Raw genomic sequence first — 25,448 nt, 5'->3', positions numbered from 1 at the left:
ATTACATAATAGAGTTGGCTGGAGAGAGAGTGGGGGGGCAGACAGTGGTGATGGTGGTAGCCGGGTGGGTAAATGTGAGAGTGAATGTGTTGTTTACTGGCCCGCTAATCGTTTCATTACAACTAGCTTAAGGCATTACGCTTGTAAATGTCATGTAAATATTTAACCAGGTTGTTTTACTAAAATTAAGGTCAAAATTGGAGCAAGAATTACCCGACTGATAGACAGGATTTATCTATTAATCTTGCAATTACTGTCTTGCAAAGGGCTGTAATTACTATATATAATCGATTTGTTGATCAATTGAAAATTTACACCAAACATTTTCTGGTCCCAGCTTTTTTTAAACGGGAAGATTCGCTAGATTAGAAATTGCATATTTAATACTACAGTTACAGTGGTTACTTTGATTCAATTCAATTCAATTCAATTTATTTTCAAATAGCGTCAAATCATAACAGAAGTTATCTCGAGACGCTTTATATATAGAGCAGGTCTCCGTAGGTCATCGTACACCAGAGTTTAGAGACCCAACAGAGATCCATGTGATGTGTGCTGCTCATGTTTATGTGATGTGAACATTATTATTACCCACGAAGAAGTATCTCTTAACAATGTTCAGAACAGACATGAAAAGAAAAGAATATAACAAGTGTAATTTTATATGCATCTCCTCCAAGTTGTATGTTTTCTGTATTATGTGTGATGAATGATTAAAAAAAATACCAAAAATGAAAAAGAAATTGCATATTTTTTGGACTTTGGACTACTGATAGAAGATAAAAATCAATCTGAAGACAACTAACGATTACTTTCATTATTAATTAATCTACCAGCTATTTTCTTGACTAATCGTTCAATTGTGTGGTCTATATATAGAATGTCAGCAAATAGAAAACAAATGGCCATTACAAGTTCCCACATGGTGACGTCTTAAAATGTCTTGTATTGTCCAACCAACAGTTCAAAACCCAAAGATGCTCAGTTTACAGTCATAGAAGATGAAATCAAATATTCACATTTGAGAAGTTGGAACCAATTATTTTCCCCATTTTTGCTTAAAAAATACTTTAAAATTACAATTCTTCTATTATCAAAATAGTTGTTTATAGGTGTGGGAATCACCAGCGGCCCCATGATAAGATATTATCACAATACTTAAGTCACGTTTCGATCTTATTGCAGTTTTAAACATTTTGCGATATGCTGAGTATTGCGATAAGATATATTGTGATTTATTGTGATTTGTCACCTTTTTTCAACTGCAAATTATGCAGTTTGTCAACATCTGTTTTATGTAATAAGATACAGTTTTCACTCTGTTCATCTCAGAGTTTTCACTTACATATCTTGAGGTCAGAGGTCAAGGGACCCCTTTGAAAATGGCCATGCCAGTTTTTCCTCGCCAAAATGTAGTGCAAGTTTGGAGCATTATTTATCCTCCTTCCTGACAAGCTAGTATGACATGGTCAGTACCAATCGATTCCTTAGGTTTTCTAGAAACAACCTCTGAAAGACAGAATGGCGGCCGTTGGATTGTTAAGAGGATAATAGTTTATATAATAAAAGACTGATACTTGACGTTTGTGTACCGATACAATATTAACCACGCAAAATAATCGCAATACTACTATTCCCCCACCCCTAGTTTTAAATTAATTTTCTGTTGATTGACTAAGCAATTAATAAACTAATTGTTTCAGCTTAGACATCACCTTGGGCCGCTGTGAAATTGTGATGGATATTTTTCACAATTAACATTTTGTCGGCCGGAAAAAAATTAACAGATTAATCAATGAGCAAAAAAGTGTGAGTTGCTGCCATATTCTCTTTTACATCTTAGTGTGGCGTTTTGATACTGCACATAAACCTGAAAGGTCACAAAGTGAACTAGGTCCAAAATTGTGTTTGTATACACAAAGAGGCTTGTGGAGGAAATAGGTCACTGGGTCAGAGGTGCTAATGATAGGTTTCTTTTAAACCACCAAATATCCTCCCAGACACCAAATTGGGGGACTGCAAACCACTTTTATGACTCTGCAGAAAGAACATACATGTATCTGGCAAATAATAATACCCTGTGTACATAATGTACACCACAGTTTGTCCCGACACGATACTGGTATACTGGTACACAATGTTAGTGAGCGAAAGTATGGCCGTGGATTGTTGTAGAGGGAGTGCTGGGGTGAATTTTGGCAGACTGGTGTAGCCTCAGGCACACTGCTGCATTCATGCTCACACTACTACAACTGCACTCAGTTGACCCACATCATGTAAAGATGTAGAGAAATGAGTGGGTGGACTTACAGAGGAAGGAAACAGAGATCACCTGATAATGCCATGTTTTTAACAGGGTTTCATGGACTAGTCTGTGGTTAGTTAGGCAATAGCTAGGCAATGTTTAACAAAAGGAGATTATGGAAAGGTTGTACTATTATCATGTAAACAAAGTCTTGAGTCAAAGCTTAGGGGAGATAAGTGGAAATGTAAGGTAATTGAACCCATGTTGTGGACGTTTTGCTTCAGTTTATCCGTTCATTTCCTGGCTAACAGGCTATTTTTAGGCTACATTTAATATCAACTTTGTGATACAGACAAAACAACTCAAAACAACTGATAACAATTACAGGAGAATGTAGATAATTAGACATAATTAATGATTACAACATAATAGTTGTTGGTTCACACTGACTCTATGTTAATTAGGTCATTTAACATGACCCACTTTGGCTGGCTTAACAAAATTCAACACTTAAAGTAAATTAACCAAAGCTGCAGGATGAGTGAAAGACCAAGTAATAACCATAAGAAATACAAAAATTGATGCATGGACATCCATTAAAGTGGCAGTAGGCAGTATATGTTTGGCATCATTGGGCAAAAATTCCATAATAACCTTTATTGTAATTCAAGTGTAATAATAATTATAGTTAGACAAATTTAGGAAAATGTAATTCGAGTATATGTATAGCTCAATAAGGAAGCTGGTTAATAATTAATAATTGACCTATGAAGAAGGGGTGGGATTAAATAAGTTTATACTTCTTCTCACTCCTTTTCGAATATGTAAATCAAGGCATCAAGTGTTGACAATTTATTTTTCGTACGCTTTTCCACTTGTTGGTATAATAATTATTTTTCTTTATTTTTTTTTGTATTCTACATGTTCGAAATAAATTTTGAAATGAAATGAATGAAAAGTGTTTTGCTGTTTATTGACTTCAATATAACCTGACTTTTCATCATCACAATTTTCAAATTAAACAAGTGTTACCTTGAAGGACAAACGGGACACTTCCCTCCGAGAGCAGCCAAAGCTGCAGGATGAGTGAGAGACCGAGTAATAACCATAAGAAATATAAAAATTGATGCATGGACATCCATTAAAGTGGCAGTAGGCAGTATATTTTTGGCATCATTGGGCAAAAATTCCCAAATAACCTTTCAGCATATTGTAATTCAAGTGAGGACAAGGCGACAAGGTCTGCAAATTAGCTATGGCTAGAAGTCCTATACACTTTGCATCAGTTGCACTTTAATCAAGTGTAACAATGCCTATGTATTGTCCCTGTCAAATAAACTAATAAATAAAAATAAATAAATAAAAAGTGTTTTCTTTGTTTATTGACTTCAATAAAAACCTGACTTTCTATCACAATTTTCAAAATAAACAAGTGTTACCTTGAAGGACAAACAGGACACTTCCCTCCATGTGCAGCTAGGTGGAAACAACCAACATGTGACCGACAGGAGCTGCCGCGGGAAAAGGCCACGAACAAGAAGGAACAACAGCCTCCATTTCCGGTTCCGGGTCGTGGAGGAGAAACGTCGTGTGAACGGCGCGACCAAACAGAAAGTTTCACATCAAAACTAGTCTGTTTTGAGCGTTTTTCTCTTCTTAATCTTGATAGTTTCTGTTGGATTTATACGACGTAAGTCTGATAAAAGATAAAAGCATAATCTAAAGGTTAGTAATATTACATTAAGCGGGTATTCGCTGATTTGTTGGCAGCTCGTAGATGTTAGTATGCTAACGTTAGCTAGCAGGTCTCGTTAGCCGGAGGAGTTTTTGGCGGATGTATCGTTAGTTGAGTTTTGCTACTGGTTAGCGCATGTTTCAGCCACTCCAACATAACAGCTATCAACTGTGAAGCCACTGCTGCAAGTTATGGACTGACTTTTAGTAAACAATGTTGTGTAAAGTGGGAAACGTTATAGGAGTGAGACAGAGGAGAGGTTTGTGTGTGACACAGTCCCAAACAGGATGAAGACACATGGTTCATAATGTGGTTCATCAGCGTTTATGAATGATGTTGCATGTTGTTAATTGTGTGATGCTCTGCAGGATTGGAGGATGTCTCATGTAGCCTTGTTTGGGATTGTCATTATCAGTGTGTTTGTGTGACAGTCCCCAAACAGCATGAAGACACATTTATTTAACCTTTATTTAACCAGGTAGTACTCATTGAGATTAAGAATCTCTTTTGCAAGAGAGACCTGGCCAAGACAGCAGCATTTAAACATACATTAAAGTTTCAGACGCCACAACATAAAACAAATGCAATATAAATACATAACATAATGTCATACAAAACACATTGAAATCAAGTGTTTGAAGCCAAATATTCAGAAACACAGACAGCTCCCGGTTGACTCTGTTTCTAGGTCTTTCATTAATGTTTTTAAATTCATCAAAAGTAATAGTGGTTAATAATGTGGTTCGTTAACGTGTTGTAAACTGTGTGATGCTCTGCAGGACTGGAGGATGTCTCTTCCTAAACGGGAGGTGGAGGAGTTGAGGCCATGGGTGGAGCGGACTGTGAAGATGGTGCTGGGTTTCTCAGAGCCCACAGTGGTCACTGCTGCTTTACACTGTGTTGGAAAGGGACTGGACAAAAGGAAGACCACAGGTATTGGACCATTGAGACCCTGCTGAGTTTTAATCAGATACATTTTATTTTTTATTTAACCAGGTTAGTCCCATTGAGATTAAGAACCTCTTTTCCAAGGGAGACCTGGCCAAGACGGTCAGCAGCAAGAGCACAAAATTGCAGACACAGACACAAATAGAGATAAAATACAATTCACAAACACTAAAAGCACAAAAATGTTCATTAAAAGAGAACTATCTAAAGACAAATGGGGGGGACAAAAAGGAACTTTTCTGGGAGTCAGCTGTACAACAAGGGGGCTAAAATCATTGGCATGCCATAGAGTCTGCTTCTAAAGCTTTCATTTTAGATTTAAAAATATTTCATGATACCAGCTCCTTGATTTTTAGTTCATTTTGGAGCAAATTCCAGGCTGAAGGTGCAGAATATGCAAAAGCCCTTCCCCCAGGTTTTGTCTGAGCTTTTTGGTACAGAAGTCCTGTGAACGCAGTGAATACTGTCCACAATTTTTTTGCGAATAAAAACACTTAAGTGTTGTGGGAGCAGACACAGAATCACCTTATATATATATATAAGGATGTACCAATGGGAGAGCCTACGGGTTGCCAGTGCAGGCCATCCCACCCGAGAGTACAACTCACAGTGGTGAGTCAGAGCTTTACAATTTGTGATGAACCTTAAGGATGCATGGTAAGCTACATCAAGCATATGAAGACACTGAGCAGAGGCTACATGAAGATTTAGTTAAGATCCAGTTAAGACAAAATGCCATTTTCACTGTACACCACTTGTGATCAGAAACTAATTTAATTGATATGGAAGATGCAGCCATGGTTAAACAGAAAAAAGACACATGTTTTTGGCTGTACAGCCAAATTGAAAGATTGCTGTGAAGGTTCACTTTACTGTATGTTTGACTTTCAAAAGATAGTCTAAATTATTTGGGTATACCATGCCATCAGTGTTTGGGATGATTGTCCAGTTGCAGGCTCACCACAAAGTTGATTAAATAGCCTTTCAATTAGATCAATAATGATGACCAAATCATTATATGTGGATACTAATATTGCTGACAACCTTCAATGTGAATTTAGCTATCAACAGTCAAGAAAGAGGTTTTCATATTACATTTAACACCACAAGAGTTTGCCTTCATATAGTCTGTAAATTGATCCAGGTGAAAAATGCTTAACACCAACACAGGTCCCAATTTCCCTTATTTATTCTTTTACAGTACAGAGAAGGTGATTCATGGCGTTAGTGTACTGCACATCCTTCTTGACTTAACTGTCGAGCACTTACTTTGAAAAACTACCTAGAATGAGAAAGTGATCAAAAGAGTCCTTGATTTGTGCTAATTATTTGACACTCATTTCCACCTCAGACCAGCTACGTCCCTTCCTTGATGACTCTGCTGGAGGTTTTGTAGAGCGTCTTTTTGAAGCTGTGGAGGAAAGCCGCAATGCACGTGGCAACAAAGGAGCAGGAGAAAAGCACCGCAAGAGAGATCTCAAGGTAAGCAAACAGCCTCACAAGCTTAAACTAGCCACCTCTGTATTATCACTACATATGTAAATAATTATACCTTAAACTAATTCACTTAGTGGCCATAGGTTACAGTGACCACATTTACATTCACTATTACGGAAGTACGGAAATCAGGAAATCTGACATTACCTGTATACATGCTTAGTCTGATTACTCTATAGTTAACTCACTGTGTGGAGATTATTGACAAAGGCAGAAACTCATGTTATTTGACTAAGTGTAAACACACTCATGTTTGGCTTAATGGTGACGTGATATTGGTGTTTCTGCTTCGGCTGGTTTGTCTCAGGATGTTTTTGGTGATGAGGCTGAAACAGGTGCAGTGCGGGAAACTCCGGCATCAGTAGATGGGACGGCACCAAAGAGGAAACGGGTCCCTCGCTTCGAGGAAGTGGAGGAACCTGAGGTCATACCTGGACCTCCATCTGAGAGCCCTGGCATGCTCACCAAAATGCAGGTATGAGATGATTTTGTCTGATGGTTAAGTTGTTTTATATATTTTTTATGATAAACTTTCTTCATTTACTAACCTCTTCTCTGTATTATTAGATCAAACAGATGATGGAAGCAGCCACAAAACAGATAGAAGAGAGGAAGAAACAACTGAGCTTTTCCTCTCCAGCTTCTGCTGCACCAGTAAAGAAATTATTTCTTTTTAACTTCAAGAAAACAAGTATCAGTAATATCAGGCAATGTATTCAGTATGACGAAGTTCTTATTTCTTACTAACGTCAGCGATTGCCCCTTCCCACATCACAGTCACAGCTGGATATCCCTCCGGTCTCACGGCTTCTTGGCACATCCGCCGCTGCAGGTGGTGCCTCATCAATCGCCCCGTCCGTGGCTGCCAGCTTCATGAACGATGCTATCGAGAAGGCTCGCAAGGCTGCTGAGCTCCAGGCCCGCATCCAGTCCCAGTTAGCCATGAAACCTGGTATCCTCGGAGCCCTGGGGAACACCGGGCCTCATAACCTAGTGGCACTAGCTAATCTACATGCTATGGGAATTGCCCCACCGTGAGTAATATCACAGTATTTAGGATTTTAAAATTCTACTTGCTGGGTATTTGTTTGGGTAAATAGATTGCTTTCTTTGTGTGTCCCTTTTATAGGAAAGTAGAAATCAAGGAGGTGAACAAGCCAACCCCTCTTATTCTGGATGACCTGGGAAGAACTGTGGATGCTAGTGGCAAAGAGGTTGAACTCACACACCGCATGCCCACACTGAAAGGTATGTGTACAGTGGTCCAATACATGCACACACAGACACAATCTTAATTTATTGCCTTGGTGTTCCTAAATTCATTTTCCTCTGTCTGTCTGTGCAGCAAACATTCGAGCGGTGAAGAGAGAGCAGTTCCGTCAGCAGCTGAAGGAGAAGCCCGGGGATGACCTGGAATCCACGTCTTACTTTGACCAACGTGTGACTATTACACCTGCTCAGCGCCCTCGCAGGGGCTTCAAATTCCACGACCAGGGGCGCTTCGAGAAGATCGCTCAGAGAATTAGAACTAAGGTTGGATTTAGCTCTAAACTGTTGCTTGTCAGTAGTTGTCTCAGCCAGGTTATTTGGTATAGACAAATTAAATAATGGTTCAAAACACCTTGTCTTTTGTCCCCCCCCCTGCATTGATCAGGCCCAGTTGGAAAGGTTGCAGAATGAAATTGCACAGGCAGCAAAGAAGACAGGGATCCAGGCATCCACCAAGCTGGCACTGATCGCCCCTAAGAAAGCGCTTCGAGAGGGGGAGGTTCCCAACATTGAGTGGTGGGACTCCTACATCCTGCCCTACAACATAGACATGTAAGAAACTACAGCTAACCCAGGAACTTAAACATGTAGTATGATTTTGGTTAAATGTTAAAACTGTCATTTGTCTCATTCTCACATTGCCATGGTGAAGCTGTATAATAAATAATAATAACGTACTGTAGTTAACTGACATGTTTTTCCCTCTCATCTTATAAAGAACATCTGACACACAATTGGACGGGGTGGAGCTGTTTGGTGTGACCAACCTGGTAGAACATCCTGCCCAAATTAACCCTCCAGGTAAGTGTATGGCAGGTTTAAAAGTCTGCACACTGTTGAAGGTGCTCCCAAAGTATGTGTGTTTATAAAGACGAACATTTCTGTCCCATAAAGATCTTCATCATGAAGTAGAAATGCACTCATAGAGAGATACCAATTGGTTAACATGAACCTGGAGAGTTAATTAGTATTAAGTATTATAGTTAATTATATGAACATTTTAAATTAAGTCAGACTACATAGAGTAAAAAATACAAATGTGAAAATATACGATTTATCATGAACATTACTGTTCCAGATTGTCCAACGATTACACTGCAGACAACTATTTTCCCAATTCACTTTACTCTTTGATTTATGGCACAATGATGCTGTCACAAGAAACTAGGGTTTTAAAAAAATATTTAAACTCAAAAGTAGGCAACAGAAAATACATTTAATGCATTTAAGCATTTAAAAGTTATCCCTTTCACTGGTTGAATACCAGCTGTGCACGCCTGTTTATTTTAGAAATGCGGAGTTTCCATGATAAATTAACATTCAAATTTGGTTTTGTCACTCAGGCCTTGATCTAAGGTTTTGTTACTCATATGCTTGCACTCTGTGGAATTATTTTTAACGGACAATATTGACTATTTCACATTTGTGCAGCAGCTTTTAACAATGTGCATATTTTAGATTTATTTTTTGCTCTGTCTGTCCTTCCCCTGAGCAGTATGTTGTATGTGCATGCTCTATCTAATTATACATCTTTCGCCTGTCAACAAGCCATTACACACCCTATATACTGTCTTAATTGAAAATATTTCATTATTACTATAATTTGCTGGAATTATTACAATATTTTTTTTTTTTGTCAGTCGACACAGATAAGCCGGTAACGCTGGGCGTGTACCTGACAAAGAAAGAACAGAAGAAACTGAGAAGACAGACACGAAGGGAGGGCCAAAAAGAAGTTCAAGAGAAGGTTCGTCTGGGATTGATGCCTCCACCAGAACCCAAAGGTACCCCCACACACTCAAATTACTAGTACTATACAAACTACTGCAATAAAGATTAAACAGAATGTAACTGATGTTTGCTTTCATTTTCTCAGTGCGCATCTCCAACCTGATGAGAGTGCTGGGGACGGAGGCGGTTCAGGACCCCACGAAGGTAGAGGCCCACGTCAGAGCGCAGATGGCCAAGAGACAGAAGTTAGTAACGCAGTTAACTTCCTCACTACTACACTCTCAAATCATTTTGAAATTTCCTTTTAACATTGTATGATAATACTATTAGGATATTTTGTAATTGCATCCCCCTCTTTGCAGGGTTCATGAGGACGCCAACGCAGCCCGCAAGCTCACAGCGGAGCAGAGGAAAGAGAAGAAGGTCAAGAGGTTAAAAGAAGACCTAACCGATGGAGTTCACATTGCAGTATACAGGTGTGCATTTGCAGCAACAGAGCACATACTGTAGTTCAAATATAGGGCAATTTGCTTGTTGCAACATAGAAGTGTGTCTAATTTAAGCACCTTCCCCATACAGGATCCGTAACCTGCAGAATCCTGCTAAGAAGTTTAAAGTGGAGGCCAACGCCAACCAGCTGTACCTGACAGGCACAGTAGTTCTGCACAGAGACGTCAACCTGGTTGTGGTGGAAGGAGGTAAGGGATGACACTGACGAGTACCAAATCAAACCTGTCAGTGCTCTCAGTTAAGTTAATTTGTCTCTTTCAAAAATCACAGCTGGTACTTTTCATGACATGTGATTTGTAATAAACTGTAAATTGCTGTGAAGGAAAAATGGCTGTGGTATGAACATTTAACACCAATCAATAACAATGTTCATTTAATTAAAGGGGCGGGTCAATTATTTTTGCATTTGTTGACTCTTTGCTGACTGGTCTGCACTTTGCTGCATGCATGTTCTCAAAAATAAAAAATGACCGTCTCTATGGGCTCATACAAGAATAAATGTAAAGACAACATATTCACCAAAGTCACACAATAGCGCAAACAACATAACCGATCGAGGCAGCGGTAGACCAGCAACTTCCGTGTTCTGCAAGGTAAAATTACATTTTCAGTCAGGTGGCTTTGGCAAGAGGATACATAAATGGCTAGAGTTAGTTTTGCTAGCGGCCCTGTCCACAGCAGTACATTGCTTACTTACTTGGTCAAAAAATGTAAAGCTGTACTTCTACATGGTTGGATGTCTATTTCAAATGGCTGAGGTTCTGCACGGTTTTATATTCTCCGCTATCCCTGGAGAAATTATAGCAGTGGGATAATCAGTCGTACTAAAAAATCTAAATTTCTTCCTCCTTTTTTAGGCCCTAAATCCCAGAAAAAATTCAAGAAGCTGATGATGCACAGAATCAAATGGGAGGAACACAACAGTAAAAGAGACGGTAAGACTGGCTTGACTTGTGTGTCTTGTGTGCTCATTCCTTTCTGCTCATTTCAGGGATACTAAACTCTTGATTCTCAATTAGATCCAGACGGTGATGATGATACAAAGAGGAACAACAAGTGCTGGTTGATTTGGGATGTGAGTGTTCACGCATCCTGCGTTACTTAAATATATTTAAATGAATTTGGATGGTTTTGTTTGTGACCTCATTCAAGTCTGATGATTCCTTTCTTGCTCCTCCAGGGCACAGCTAAAGAGCGTAGCTTTGGGGAGATGAAGTTCAAGCAGTGCCCCACAGAGAACATGGCTAGAGAACACTTCAAGAAACACGGCACAGAACACTACTGGGATCTAGCTCTCAGCAAGAGCGTGTTGGACAGCGCCGACGACTGAAACCTCGATCAACGCCCCCCTTCTACAAGACCCACAGTCTCCCAGCCAGGCCCTCACTGCTGACTGACTGCCTCCACCTGAGGACAGACAGACTTAATCAAGAGACTTGAACATTGAAAAGGAAGAACAATAAACCTGTGTGCAGTGGTGTAGTGGAGGATATACGGGGGTATCCCCACCTTTTCTGGCGGTTTACTGTATACCCACCTATCAGCCAAAAACCCAATGGAATATATAGTGGAGTATACCCACTTCCTCCTCGGTAACCTACTACCCATCTACCTAGTAGCACACCCAACTCATCAACGACCACTACACCACTGCCGGTGTGGATGTTTTTGCAAGAATGTGTGACAGATGAGTGTGTGTGTGTGCCTGCGTCAGTGTTCATCTCTTTGTTGGTAGGCTATTCTGTCAGATATTGTGTTGTCCATTATTGAATCTGACAGATTGCACAATGTGATGTAAATCACTTATCCAAGGCTTTTTGTGATGATGACAAATGTTGTCTGATTATGTTATGACTTTTGTGACAAAAACCCATGTACACTGATAATAATCCCTGTTTGAGTCAGAGCAGTTAATAAAAAACACAACCCATCAGTGAATGACCATTTAACATCAGTGATTAACATGTTTAGGGTAAACCTGGAAGGATTCCTGGGTAATGTTACAACATTGTTATAAGACTTATTGTAGTCATTACGATACACATACATTTCACACAATTTAAACTTCCCAAATCCTTTTTTTCTTTTTCTTGTGGAGAAAGGAGCAAATATTTGACCTGCCTGTAGCTACAGACCTTTTTCATTGCAGTTCTGTTGCTAGGGCAAAAGCTTTGGTCCAAAATGACTTCCTGTCAGTGTCTGCATCAACAAACATTGCAACAGGAAATACAAAGGGAGCCATTGTGTTGTCAAGTTTTAAAAGGTCTATATTTTGTTTCAAACGTTATAGTCGCAGCCTTAAATAAAACAAACTTCAACTGATTTTTGTCTGTTTTTTTCTGTCAGTTGGAATCATCTCCACTCATATTTATATTTATATAGATTCAAGCCCTTTATTGTCATTGTGTAGTACAACGAAATTAGATTGTGACAATCCCATAAGTGCTAAAAAAGATAATACAATAAAAAAATAAGAGATAGTGCAATATAAATGTAAAAAAAATATAAAAGATAATACAATATAAAATATAAAAATACAATATGTATATTGATGAGATGACAGTTTTGCCAGATTAGAGTTTTGCCAGATTATTGCACAAAGTGTCTGTCATAATTATATAATTATTGCACAGCATCATATAATTATTAGATAGATAGATAGATAGATAGATAGATGGATAGATAGATGGATAGATAGATCGTAACTTTATTGATCCCAAGGGAAATTCAAGTTTCCAGCATCACAGTTCCATAGTGCAAAACATGTTAGTAAAAAGGCAGTAAAAAAGTTAGTAGTGCAAAGTACAAAGTAAAAAAAAATATACCAGATATAAAAATACAAGGAGATGAAGACAACTGTTAAAACTGAATATAGTGCAGGGTAACAACAGTGATACACGACTATTAAAAAAGTGAATATAGTGCAGAAGACACTGTTAAATATGAGTATAGTGTACGTATATAGCATAATATTGCACAGTATATATATATATATATATTAATTTGCTTTAACATTAGAAATCAACTTGTTATTTATTCTGTGTTGTGTACTATGACTTGCACTTGTAAACACAGTTATGAGTCTATGATAGAGTGAAACATGGGGGCGTGTTTCTCTTCGTCCTCATCACGTTAGTAGCTCCTTCATGCGCACCACCAGCAGCACCAGCACCAGCACCAGCACGACCAGCAGCAGCAGCAGCAGCAGACAGTAACTGTAAAGATGGCGGCCGGTTCAGGGGCTGCTAGCGGGCGCGGAGCTCGCAGCTCCAACTCCGGTCTGGAAGCGTCTCTGGACCGACGGTTTCAAGGAGTATCCAACACCATGGAGTCAATACAGGGACTGTCCAACTGGTGCATTGAAAACAAGAAGCACCACGGCATTATCGTGCGCCACTGGATGAAGTGGCTCAAGAAATGTGAGTAGCTAGCCTCTAAGGCTAACACTGCTAGCTGGCTAACACTGCTAGCTGGCTAACACTGCTAGCCACCGAAGCTAACACTGCTAGTTTAGCTTAGCTTAAGCTAATTCAAATGCATCTCTGCGTTGACCGTTACCAGTTGGCCAAATTCAGTGTTAGTTTTGCGTGACGTGCAAGGCAATTTAGTGCATCACTAAACAATTATTAAAAAGTAAATTATCTATTTTTTTTAATTTGTTTCATTATTGAAAAACTGGCGTTGTTTATCGCCACTTAAAAGTAGCCGTTAACGGTAGCTAACGCTAACGGTTGCTAAGCTAACACTAACGTCTCGCTGCGTGACGCTCTCACTGCTAGCTCTGTTTACAGTTGGGCCTCCCGGAGGTTCACGGTCTGGATTAGACCGATTCTGCTGTTTCACGGAGAATAGAGGCATGCACTGCACAGTTTATCTCAAAGGATGAACACTTGAGATAAAAGTGGTTACAATGTGTTTAGTTAGATGTAGTTACATATCAGTTTTAGTGGGTGTTTTGTAGATTTAATCTCTGTGCAGGATCAGTTTTGGCTGAAGGGTTAGTCGTTTTGCATGCATGATTGTTGATGTGATGCAGGAGTCACACATCTAAACAAGATAAAGGGAAAGTCCACTCTAACCGAATTATATCGTCCATTTTCAATGGTGGAGAACAAGCTGCCAGGAGCATAATTTATGCACACACTTGTCTTTTTTGATACATTTACTGTATTGTTATTATTGTTATCACTATCATGTAGTCATATTATTTCTTTATATTAATCTTGTCTCTAGGTGGAGGCTTCAGATAAGTCCAGTGGGGTTTTTGCCTCTTCCTGCACTGTATATTATTCATTTATGTTTTTGTTGTGTTGTATAGTCTTAAATTGTGCAAAACAAATAAGGAGTTAAACAGTTAACACAGAGAATTAAAAACAATCCACATTTCAATGTCACGTTGTAAATTATTGATGCTCTTGACAGCAGCACCTTCAAAATATTTCCTCTAACTTTGCCCACTAAATTTTCATTGCTTCATATTGGTTTCATATCAACTTACTGTATATTCGTTAAATACCAAACAGATTGCAGTTAAACTTCTTAAATACATGCATTTGTTATGATTAGTTTTGTTCAAAATGTAACTTAAAGGGAGATTTGTCAAATGTAATACTCGTATCAACATGGGAGTGGGCAAATATGCTTGCTTTATGCAAATATATGCATATATTTATTATTGGAAATCAATTAACAACACAAAACAATGACACATGTTGTCCAGAAACCCTCACAGTGGTTACAATGTGTTTAGTTAGATGTAGTTACATATCAGTTTTAGTGGGTGTTTTGTAGATTTAATCTCTGTGCAGGATCAGTTTTGGCTGAAGGGTTAGTCGTCTTGCATGCATGATTGTTGATGTGATGCAGGAGTCACACATCTAAACAAGATAAAGGGAAAGTCCACTCTAACCGAATTATATCGTCCATTTTCAATGGTGGAGAACAAGCTGCCAGGAGCATAACTTATGCACACACTTGTCTTTTTTGATACATTTACTGTATTGTTATTGTTGTTATTATATATATATCTTGTCCTTATTGTTATCACTATCATGTAGTCATATTATTTCTTTATATTACTCTTGTCTCTAGGTGGAGGCTTCAGATAAGTCCAGTGGGGTTTTTGCCTCTTCCTGCACTGTATATTATTCATTTATGTTTTTGTTGTGTTGTATAGTCTTAAATTGTGCAAAACAAATAAGGAGTTAAACAGTTAACACAGAGAATTAAAAACAATCCACATATCAATGTCACGTTGTAAATTATTGATGCTCTTGACAGCAGCACCTTCAAAATATTTCCTCCAACTTTGCCCACTAAATTTTCATTGCTTCATATTGGTTTCATATCAACTTACTGTATATTCGTTAAATACCAAACAGATTGCAGTTAAACTTCTTAAATACATGCATTTGTTATTATTAGTTTTGTTCAAAATGTAACTTAAAGGGAGATTTGTCAAGTTTAATTCTCGTATCAACATGGGAGTGGGCAAATATGTTTGCTTTATGCAAATATATGCATATATGTATTATTGGAAATCAATTAAAAACACAAAACAATGACACATGTTGTCCAGAAACCCTCACAGTGGTTACAATGTGTTTAGTTAGATGTAGTTACATATCAGTTTTAGTGGGTTTTGTAGTTTTAATCTCTGTGCAGGATCAGTTTTGGCTGACGGTTTAGTCGTCTTGCATGCATGATTGTTGATGTTATGCGGTGGCTGATGTTTTTACACAGCTGAACAGGGTAAAGGGAAAGTCCACTCTAACCGAATTATATCGTCCATTTTCTATTAAATATTACATGAGTAGAACAAGCTGCCAGGTAGTAACACAGAGTTAAAAACAATCCACATTTCAATGTCACGTTGTAAATTATTGATGCTTTTGACAGCAGCACCTTCAAAATATTTCCTCCAACTTTGCCCACTAAATTGTCATTGCTTCATATTTAAATACATGAATTTGTTATGATTAGGGCTGTCAATTGATTAAATATTTAATTGCAAATTAATCACACATTTTTTACCTGTTCAAAATCTACCTTAAAGGGAGATTTGTTAAGTATGTAATACTCTTATCAACATGGTAGTGGGCAAATATGCTTGCTATAGGCATATATTTATTATTGGAAATCAATTAACAACACAAAACAATGACAAATATTGTCCAGAGGGTACTGCATTTAGCATAAAAAATTTGCTCAAATCATAACTGTGGTATAACTATGGCAAACTCAAGCCCAACAGGCAACAACAGCTGTGTGCTGACTTGACTATGATTTGCCCCAAATTGCATGTGATTATCATAAAGTGAGACTCTGTGAGACTCTCACTCTTGGAAATCAATTAACAACCCAAAACAATGACAAGTATTGTCCATAAATCCCCCTGGTACTGCATTTAGCATAAAAATATGCTCAAATCATAACATGGCAAACTCAAGCCCAACAGGCAACCACAGCTGTCAGTGTGTCAGTGTGCTGACTTGACTACGACTTGCCACAAACTGCATGTTATCATCATAAAGTGAACATGTCTGTAAAGGGGAGACTCGTGGGTACCCATAGAACCCATTTTCATTCACATATCTTGAGGTCAGAGGTCAAGGGACCCCTTTGAAAATTGCCATGACAGTTTTTCCTCGCCAAAATTTAGCGTACGTTTGGAACGTTATTTAGCCTCCTTCACGACAAGCGAGTATGACATGGTTGGTACCAATGGATTCTTTACGTTTTATATGATGCCAGTATATTCACTGTAGCTTTAAAACTGAGCCCGCTACAACCTAAAAATTGCAGGCTGCGTTAATGCGTTAAAGAAATTAGCGGCATTAAAATGAATTTGCGTTAATGTGTTATTGTGTTAACTTTGACAGCCCTAGTTATGATAACTGTAATAACTTACATTGACCAAGCAGGTTTGCACATTCAAACAATTCAGCTTGGTTGGTGTTTGGCTATGTCAAGCTTGAAACAAAGTAGGGTTTTTTGATAAATGCCCCCTGTCAGCGAAACATCACAAGTAGACAGTTTCACCAGATAACCCGTATAAACAAGTGTTACTGGAGTCTGACGAGTGTTTGGCCTCATTTCTAATTCAGGGTGGTTGTTCATTCCATCACTAATTTGTTCAATAGACTGTTATCTATATTATTTTTCTTTATGATTGAAATCAAATTTTGTCTGCATACTATTGATAGGTGACAACAGTGTACCAGTCCAGTATTATAATTAATGCTATGTTTTATAGGCATACAAACACAGCGTCAACAAATATTCTCCATATAGCTTTATTATGAGATATTGCGAGTCCTGCATTGCATGCAGCATTTGACATATTGCAATGGTGATAAGAGGTCCAACGTTACTCTTGGGATTAGATGTAATCCCAAAATTACTTTTCATAATCTATGCACCACCTGTGCAGCAGTATCTAACTTCATTAATATGAAAGTACTCGTAGTCGCCACTGTCAAATATGGTGTCTTTGGAAGAGTTAATCAATTTGAGGTAACAGTTGGAAAGCCACTGAACTGCTCTCACTTCTTTAGATTGTGCTAATTATTAATTTAGTTTATCTGTTATGTCTTCACTTGGTTGTTGTCATTTTTTCTGTTGCTTTGGTCTACATCCCCTCTAAGAATCAGTGGTCTTACTTATGAATAATATTTCTGATGTTGCTATTCTGAATTTATATCATCTTATTTACAATTACAGTTTGAATTTAGCTGTCTTATAACAGGTTTACAGAAGTGTGCCTGGTCTCAGACCTAATCATTTTGTAGAAAACAGGAATCATAAACAATTGTGGAGGTATTATTGTGTTATGATAAACTGACTGGTTTTTCAAACCTTGGAGTGAATGATTCAGCATTAGATTTACAGATTTCATCTGCTTCTCAGCTGAGTGTGGAGGCAGCAGAATACCCTATGTATTTTTTGTGCTTTGGCCATTGATGTTGGTGAATGCAGGAATAAATGTAATGTTTGTTGGCTATTTATAGGCTAGGAATTATTGATAGTGTCATAAGAATATTTTTTTTTGTATCTACTCATCAGTGGATTTCAAAAAGTTTAGTTTCCCATCTGTTTAGGAAAGAAATGGCAGTTTGGTAGGTAGTTTTAATTTATGTGAAGATTGATGGCCTATTATCATGAAGTGAACATCTAGAAGTTGTTATATACCTTGTTATGTCTATTTTTGGAGCAGGATTTAAAAGATTTTTTGGATTGCATTTGCTTGAACTTGTTACATGGTGCTAATTTGGGTGTTTGGATGTAAGGAAGGCGCATATGTGTATAAAAACATTAATGATCATGCAAGGAACTGTTGTTGACAGTCAATTTTTCAGCAGGAGGTATTGATTCAAAAAATAGTTTTCTAATCTTGACCAGAGTTAAATGTATAAATTATAAGTGTGAAAAGAAATAAGTATTAAACCAAAGAAATAGCCCACATTATGGAATTGTCTTAAATGTGAGTTTCTAGAGCAGTTTCTTGCAAATTTGGCTGCTGGAACAACATCAGAAAATATATTTTGTTTGCATTTGGGATATAGTTTTATTGTGCCCTGAAAAATGTTGCGTGCAGTCTGCAGATCTTTTAGAGGCCTCAGCCCTAAAATGTGTAGATATGAATTATCCATTAGGGAGTTTCAAGTTAAATTGCCAGCGTCTCATTCAAATCACCATGTAGGCATTTCTTATCCTTGCACATCACTGCCTACAATAAAAGGCACGATAAAAGCTTATGCTGACTGCACACGGCAAACTGCTGTGCACTGGCTGAGCCATTGTTTTCTGATGGAGAGCAGTGCCAACTAACCAAGAGCCAATCTACCGATCATCAGTTATTGCTGGCTGTAGGCTACAACATGTTTGGTTCCATTTCAAAACGTCTATACATGTCTAAAAATATATCAAATGGACATATTTTGAGTAAAGACAATGCATGCAAATAGTTTCCAATGCAGACAACAGTTTTTTCCATTTTTTTCTTACACTGCAGGGATCCAATAGTTTGCAATAATTTTTAGTATGAAATTAAATAAAAGATCACATAACACACCAAAGTTGGGCTTTATTATTTGTGAATGGTAATGAAGTTGAGAAAAGAGACTGAAAACCTATTCTATGATTAAAAAAGCTCTTCAGATGTGTGGGAGAGTGTAATAAATACCCGCAGTAGCCGATATCTTGGAGCACCACTGCCAACATGCTGTTTATTGGATGTTTGTAGCATAAGTTGTGTTTTGTATACTTAACTACAGTATCGGTGCTTGGCAACTTATTTGATCAATACTTTATTAAGGCATTGAGATGGTAATTACATGGGATAATAAACATGTTCCAGACGTTAGGTTAGAAATGTTACTAGTGTGAAGATTATTTACTTTCGGTGAGGATGATAAATGCTGGAAGCAACCAAAATAAGTATAGTATAGTTTAGTTAAAGCACTGTATTAGGACCATACATTCTTATATAACATATACTCACAACTACAAAAATGATAAATATGATTACTATCCTAACTAATAAGGGCTGTCAATCGATTACAATATTCTATCGCAATTAACCGCATGATTGTCCGTAGTTAATCACGATTCATCACAAATTAATCACATTTTTATCTGTTCAAAATGTACCTCAAAGGGAGAATTGTCAAATATTAGTACTCTTATCAACACGGGAGTGGGCAAAATGCTTGCTTTATGCAAATATGTGTATATATTTTCTATTGAAAATCTATTAACAACACAAAACAATGACAAATATTGTCCAGAAACCCTCACAGGTACTGCATTTAGCATTTAAAATGCTCAAATCACAACATGGCAAACTCAAGCCCAACAGGCAACAACAGCTGTCAGTGTGCTGACTTGACTACGACTTGCCACAAACTGCATGTTATCATCATAAAGTGGACATGTCTGTAAAAGGGAGACTCGTGGGTACCCATAGAACCCATTTTCATTCACATATCTTGAGGTCAGAGGTCAAGGGACCCCTTTGAAAATGGCCATGCCAGTTTTTCCTCGCCAAAATTTTCGCGCCTGTTTAGAGCGTATTTAGCCTCCTTCCCGACAAGCTAGTATGACATGATTGGTAGCAATGGATTCCTTAGGTTTTCTAGTTCATATGATTATTCACTGATATCTTCACTAAAGCTTTAAAACTGAGCCCGCTACAACCTAAAAATTGCAGGCTGCGTTAATGCGTTAAAGAAATTAGCGGCGTTAAAATGAATTTGCGTAAACGTGTCATTATCGCATCAACTTTGATTGACCTAGAATTAATTCTTGGCATCAGATGATTCATGCAATGTAGTTTGTGGTTGTGATGGATCTGAATCCAATAGGGTGTATACAATATCAAAAGGGAGCAAAACAGTACTTTTGAAATAGGGAAATATTGTTCTGTGTTTTGGAAAAAGTTTTATTTTATTGCTTCAGTGCTACGTTTTGAATGTATGCCATATATTTGAAATTAAACTGGCCAAAACATTGTATTGATTTAGTCTTTGAAAAGTATTGGGTAAAAGCTATATTTAGGGAAATCACTTTTTAAAATATTCAACACAAATAATGCACAACAAATGATTTTCAGTAATGAATTTTGAACTCGAGTAGAACAATTTAAAATTGGTTGAATATTATTTATGGTGTTGAGGGAAACATACATCTAATATAATCTCAGCCTTGTGTTGTTATATGTAGTTTTTCCCTCCTTAGTTTTCTGCCCAAAACGGCACTTACTTTGGCATGACATTTTTCACCTTGTGTAATGATAATGACAAAACCAGATTTTTTTAAATGTTCCATCATGTATTGTTTCAGCAGTCTGAGCAAATCATATGTTAACTTTACGTATGTATTATACCCTTTTGAGCATGAATAATATTTTCAGTTGTCATTCTTAAAATGTTTCATATGTTTTGAATGTAAATGGTAAAGGCCTAAATTAAGTTGGTGCTGCTAGGGCGGCTGTGGCTCAGAGGGTAGAGCAGGTTGTCCACTAATCGGAAGGTCGGTGGTCGCTGCTCCGGGTCACATGTCGATGTGTCTTTGAGCAAGACACTTAACCCCAAATTGCTCCCGAAGGCATAGCCGTTGGTGTGTGAATGAGTATTTAGATTTGATCCTGATTGGCAAAGTTGCCACCTTAGCAGCCTCTGCCATCAGTGTATGAATGTGTGTGTGAATGGGTGAATGCTGACATGTAGTGTAAAGCGCTTTGAGTGGTCGGAAGACTAGAAAAGCGCTATAGAAATGCAAGTCCATTTATCATTTACCATAGTCTGTGGATATTTTCTAAATGGCTGATTCAAGTCACATATTTCATTGTTTTAATGTTTCTCATCGTGCATATAATGGCAATTACAAACTTTTCAAGTTACTTTTACACACGTTTCAGCATTGGATGGTGAACTAGAAGTACAGATATTGAAATTTTAGAAATTTACCATTTGGGTGTCATAACTGTTTGTTTTCAAGTGATACATGCAGTGTGTTTGGCTTTGTATGTACATGAAAGAGTGTTGACTTGAAGTAGGGAATCGTCATCTGTTGTTCAAAGCTATATAGAACTCAAGGGGCTGTATGTACAACTTCTGTCACCCTCTTATTATTTGAGGCATTATTGTGAATCTGTTTAGTAAACAAATATTTAATACCAGCCCAGGTACTATTGATTATTGCCCCTTATAGTGATTTTAAAGAAATGTTCATGTTTTTTTAAAATGTTTGTTTTAAAAGCCTCTGACCTTTTGTAGTTAATGCTGACACAGATATTTAAAAGAAACTAAAAATAACTCAATCTGTGTGTGTTGTAAACAGTGAAGAGCATATTTGCAAAATTTCAGTGTATGCTGATATAATATTTTTGATCTATGTTAATATTGACTCTCTTAGATAATGGATGGATGGATAGTTTTTACTGCACGGTCTCTTTTTCCCCCAGTTTGTGTCAACTTTCCTTGTTGTTGTTTTAAACTATTAAACTAGACTATTGAATTAAGGTAAGACATACAGTTTCTTTGCATAGGCTATAATAATAATGGTTTGCTGATTGAACTGAGGCATTCATCATGTATGTTTTAGTTTAACTAAGATGCTAACCTCTGCTATAATGACATACAGTAGGAGAGATTTAGACATTTCCTTTGTAGCCATAAATCCTGCTTACTGACTGTAATTGAATCCTGCTGTGTAAAATCAGGGTACTGAATCTATTTTAGGAAGCAGTAGAAATCATTGTGTCCTTGCCAATAGTGTATTTCTTTTGGAAATGGAAATGTATGACTGATTCTAAAGTTATGTGACTATGGAAACAGATTTCTGGATCTATGAGTTAATCGTACCAACAAAAAACGGCACAGTCTTGAGCCTTCTGTTTAATCGTAGCTGTTTCTATTCACTGACAGTAGTTTAATAGATCAGGATACCATAAAGGCTTTTGAATGAAGCACAAGTGACATTGAATGGCTGATATTATTGGATGATATTGACTTATGTGACAGATGTATTTCTATCAGCGTACATGACGTTGCGTAAGTTGTCAGTATTACATGGTTTTGACCATTGCATTATAATAATGTTAATATTGTAGCCTGGTTGAATCAGATTTTCATAATTGAGTGTGTTTGTTTAATTCAGATAATGATATGGATTTTTTTCTTTACAAAAACATTTTTGGTAAAAATCCATAAGATTTGTTTTTTTGGGACATTTTAAGGTTGAAAAACAACTGTGACGACATCACTGGCTCTAAATTAGCTCAAACAAACGTAGCTTTGGTATTTCTATATTGCAATACTGTGTTAATTATCCTCCAACATATACGCTAATACCAATATATCTGTGACAAGATAAAATCAGGTCATAATATCGACCCGATTAATTTATCGGTTGTTGTTCAGCTTTAATATAATCTGTTTATCAATTCTTGTGATTCTCTCGCTCTTGAAAGTCTTTCAGTAAGTTATTGGTATGTTTTATTCCTAGATATCTGAATAAGCCACACAATGCCAATACAGATTAGACATTTTTAATTGTTTGTAAGATTTTTAGCCAAAGGAATCTTATCATTTCTTCTTTGTCTTTTTTTTTTTTCCAGCTGACAACAATCACCGCTTGAATCTCTTCTTCCTTGCCAATGATGTGATACAGAACTGCAAGAGAAAGAACGCCATTGTCTTTCGTTCAGCCTTCGCAGAAGTCCTTCCTAATGCTACTCAGTTCATCAGGTGAGCACACAGTCTTCATTCAGCTGTAGTATTGGACCGCTGTCTGATCTACAAGTAATAAATGCTAAGTGTGTCTTCCCGTTCTTCTAGTATTGAGATGTGCCATGTTGTGTTTCCATTTTGCATTATTGTCAGAGATGGGAAGGTCCGCCGGTCAGTGGAAAGGATTTTAACAATTTGGGAGGAGAGGGGTGTGTATCCAGAGGAGGTCGTTGCCCAGTTCAAAGCTGGCATGAACAAAAAGGAAAAGGAGCGAGAGAAGCAGAAGGAAAAGGAGAAGGAGAAGGAAAAAGAAAAGGAGAGGGAGAAGGAAAAGGAGAAAGAGAAAGAGAAAGAAAAAGAAAAGGAGACTCCACCGGCAACTGGTCAGTTGTGAAATAACTTCCTAAAGTTTGAACCGCACTATCATATATTTTAAATTATTTACAGTTGGAATTCTAATTGTATGTTATTAAATTAATGTTTTACTTTTGCTCTCTAGCCCCAGCCAACACCAAAGCTGCCCTCAAGTCCAAGATTGTAGCAGAGTTCACAGTAAGTCTTGTTTATTAGACCCCCTTTACACCTGGCATTAAAATGTGTTTTGGGTGATCGGATTGCAATTAAATCAACCTGCAGCACACTCTCAGCCCTTTTCCAGCCCAGAGTGTAGATGTACTTCAAGGTCACGTTTGCGGACCCTCTCTCCCTAAAAGGTGGCTGATGTGTCCGCGCATTACATACCACCTCCGGAGGCTTCTGCTCAGCCTTTTCAGACAGAGAGATTGGATCTCAATCGGGACAACGGAGACACATATTAATACCAGGTGTAAATGTAATCAGGTAAAATCTCGGGCTGTCAAAAGTTAACGCAATAATAACGCGTTAATGCAAATTCGCAAAAACGCCATTAATTTCTTTAATGCATTTACGCAACTTGCAGCTTTTACCTTGTAGCGGGCTCAGTTTTAAAGTCAGAAGATACTGACATCATATGAAACTAGAAAACCTAAGGAATCCATTGATACCATGTTATACTAGCTTGTCGCGAAGGAGGTTAAATAACGCTCTAAACTTGCGTAAAATCTTGGCAAGGAAAAACTGGCATGGCCATTTTCAAAGTGGTCCCTTGACCTCAAGATATCTGAATGAAAATGGGTTCTTTGGGTACCAACGAGTCTCCCCCTTACAGATGTGCCCACTTTATGATAATCACATGCAGTTTCGGGCAAGTCATAGTCAAGTCAGCACACTGACAGCTGTTATTGCCTGTTGGGCTTGAGTTTGCCATGTTACGATTTGAGCATATTTGTTATGCTAAATGCAGTACTTGTGAGGGTTTCTGTACAATATTTGTCATTTTTTTCTGTTAATTGATTTCCAATAATAAAAATATACATACATTTGCATAGAAGAGCATATTTGTCCACTCCTAATGTTGATAGGAGTATTAAATACTTGACAAATCTCCCTTTTAAGTTACATTGTGAACAGATAAAAATGTTCCTTTAATTTGTGATTAATCACGATTAAATATTTTAATTGATTGACAGCCCTAGTAAAATCAGATCTAGATACAATCTGGATATGCGACACATTTTAATGCAAGATGTAAAGGGGGTCTTAGTGTTGTCTTGCATTACTTTGTCTTTCTTGCATGCCTTGTTGTGTTAGAATGTGTCTAAAGCATTATTATTGCTGTAACTTATTTCTTTGTACTCTGTTTCTTGTTTCTTTTCTAGCCCCACTCCCTCATTGAGCAGTTGTCAAGATATAAGCGAGCAGTCGCAGAGGAGGAGTTCAGGGAGAAGCAGCTGGCAGCTCTCAGGGTGGATGTCTGCAGCACGGAGGCTCTTAAGAGGCTTAAAGGTCAGATGTCACTGAGCTTATTTCTGTATCATCACACACTTATTGTCCTGTGTACTGTATAACTTAAGCCACAAATATTCTTGACATTTGGAAAGAGTTTTTTATTTTCTGATGCATTGAGCACCAGCTCCGACCCTTTAGCTGTTGCTGTTGGTTCAATACATGTGTTAACAGCAGTCTTAACAGAAGTTTTTTGCACTGGCTTTGTAGTGAAATAGTGATAGTCACATTTTTCTGTGTGAAAAAGGGCCGTACGATTATGGCCAAATTGATAATCACGATAATTTTGATTTATATTGAGTATTCAATGATTTTAGGAACAATATATTATTTTTTATTCACCTGAATTTAGTGCATTTTTGTTTTGCCTGTCTGCTCTCTGTTATTGGTCTTCTACTCTGGACTGCAGCCGCAA

At 37.6% G+C, this 25,448-nt stretch overlaps 2 protein-coding genes across 6 annotated transcripts in view; both read left to right on the top strand.

The window, feature by feature from the left end:
* The first annotated feature begins 3,731 nt into the window (after positions 1-3,731).
* Positions 3,732-12,257, top strand: prpf3 (PRP3 pre-mRNA processing factor 3 homolog (yeast)). 2 transcript variants are annotated; one of them, XM_037783775.1, is made up of 17 exons: positions 3,732-3,935; positions 4,760-4,913; positions 6,280-6,410; positions 6,733-6,900; positions 6,993-7,079; positions 7,203-7,459; positions 7,555-7,673; positions 7,771-7,958; positions 8,080-8,246; positions 8,413-8,495; positions 9,335-9,478; positions 9,571-9,670; positions 9,788-9,901; positions 10,005-10,123; positions 10,793-10,870; positions 10,955-11,010; positions 11,116-12,257. In XM_037783775.1, exons 2-17 carry the CDS (start codon positions 4,769-4,771, stop codon positions 11,263-11,265), a joined length of 2,106 nt encoding a protein of 701 aa, XP_037639703.1. In that variant the 5' UTR covers positions 3,732-3,935; positions 4,760-4,768; the 3' UTR covers positions 11,266-12,257. The 2 variants fall into 2 exon arrangements, with proteins under 2 accessions (XP_037639703.1, XP_037639702.1); XM_037783774.1 differs by having other exon boundaries at positions 3,732-3,970.
* Positions 12,258-13,063: 806 nt separating this feature from the next.
* The window catches only part of tars2 (threonyl-tRNA synthetase 2, mitochondrial), a 33,853-nt gene continuing 21,468 nt past the window's right edge, over positions 13,064-25,448 (top strand). For 3 of the 4 annotated variants that reach the window (XR_005208722.1, XR_005208721.1, XM_037783764.1), the window contains exons 1-5: positions 13,065-13,354; positions 23,056-23,185; positions 23,321-23,550; positions 23,667-23,719; positions 24,907-25,033. Coding sequence is in view for 1 of the 4 variants with exons in the window: in XM_037783764.1 (XP_037639692.1) it covers positions 13,159-13,354; positions 23,056-23,185; positions 23,321-23,550; positions 23,667-23,719; positions 24,907-25,033 (736 nt within the window). In the remaining 3 variants the exon portion in view is untranslated. Of the gene's footprint in view, positions 13,355-23,055; positions 23,186-23,320; positions 23,551-23,666; positions 23,720-24,906; positions 25,034-25,448 lie in introns of all 4 variants that reach the window. The other variant, XR_005208723.1, reaches the window with a different exon arrangement.

Source organism: Sebastes umbrosus, chromosome 11, assembly GCF_015220745.1.
Source record: "Sebastes umbrosus isolate fSebUmb1 chromosome 11, fSebUmb1.pri, whole genome shotgun sequence".
NCBI lineage: Eukaryota > Metazoa > Chordata > Actinopteri > Perciformes > Sebastidae > Sebastes > Sebastes umbrosus.
This window is presented reverse-complemented; position numbering and strand designations above follow the sequence as displayed.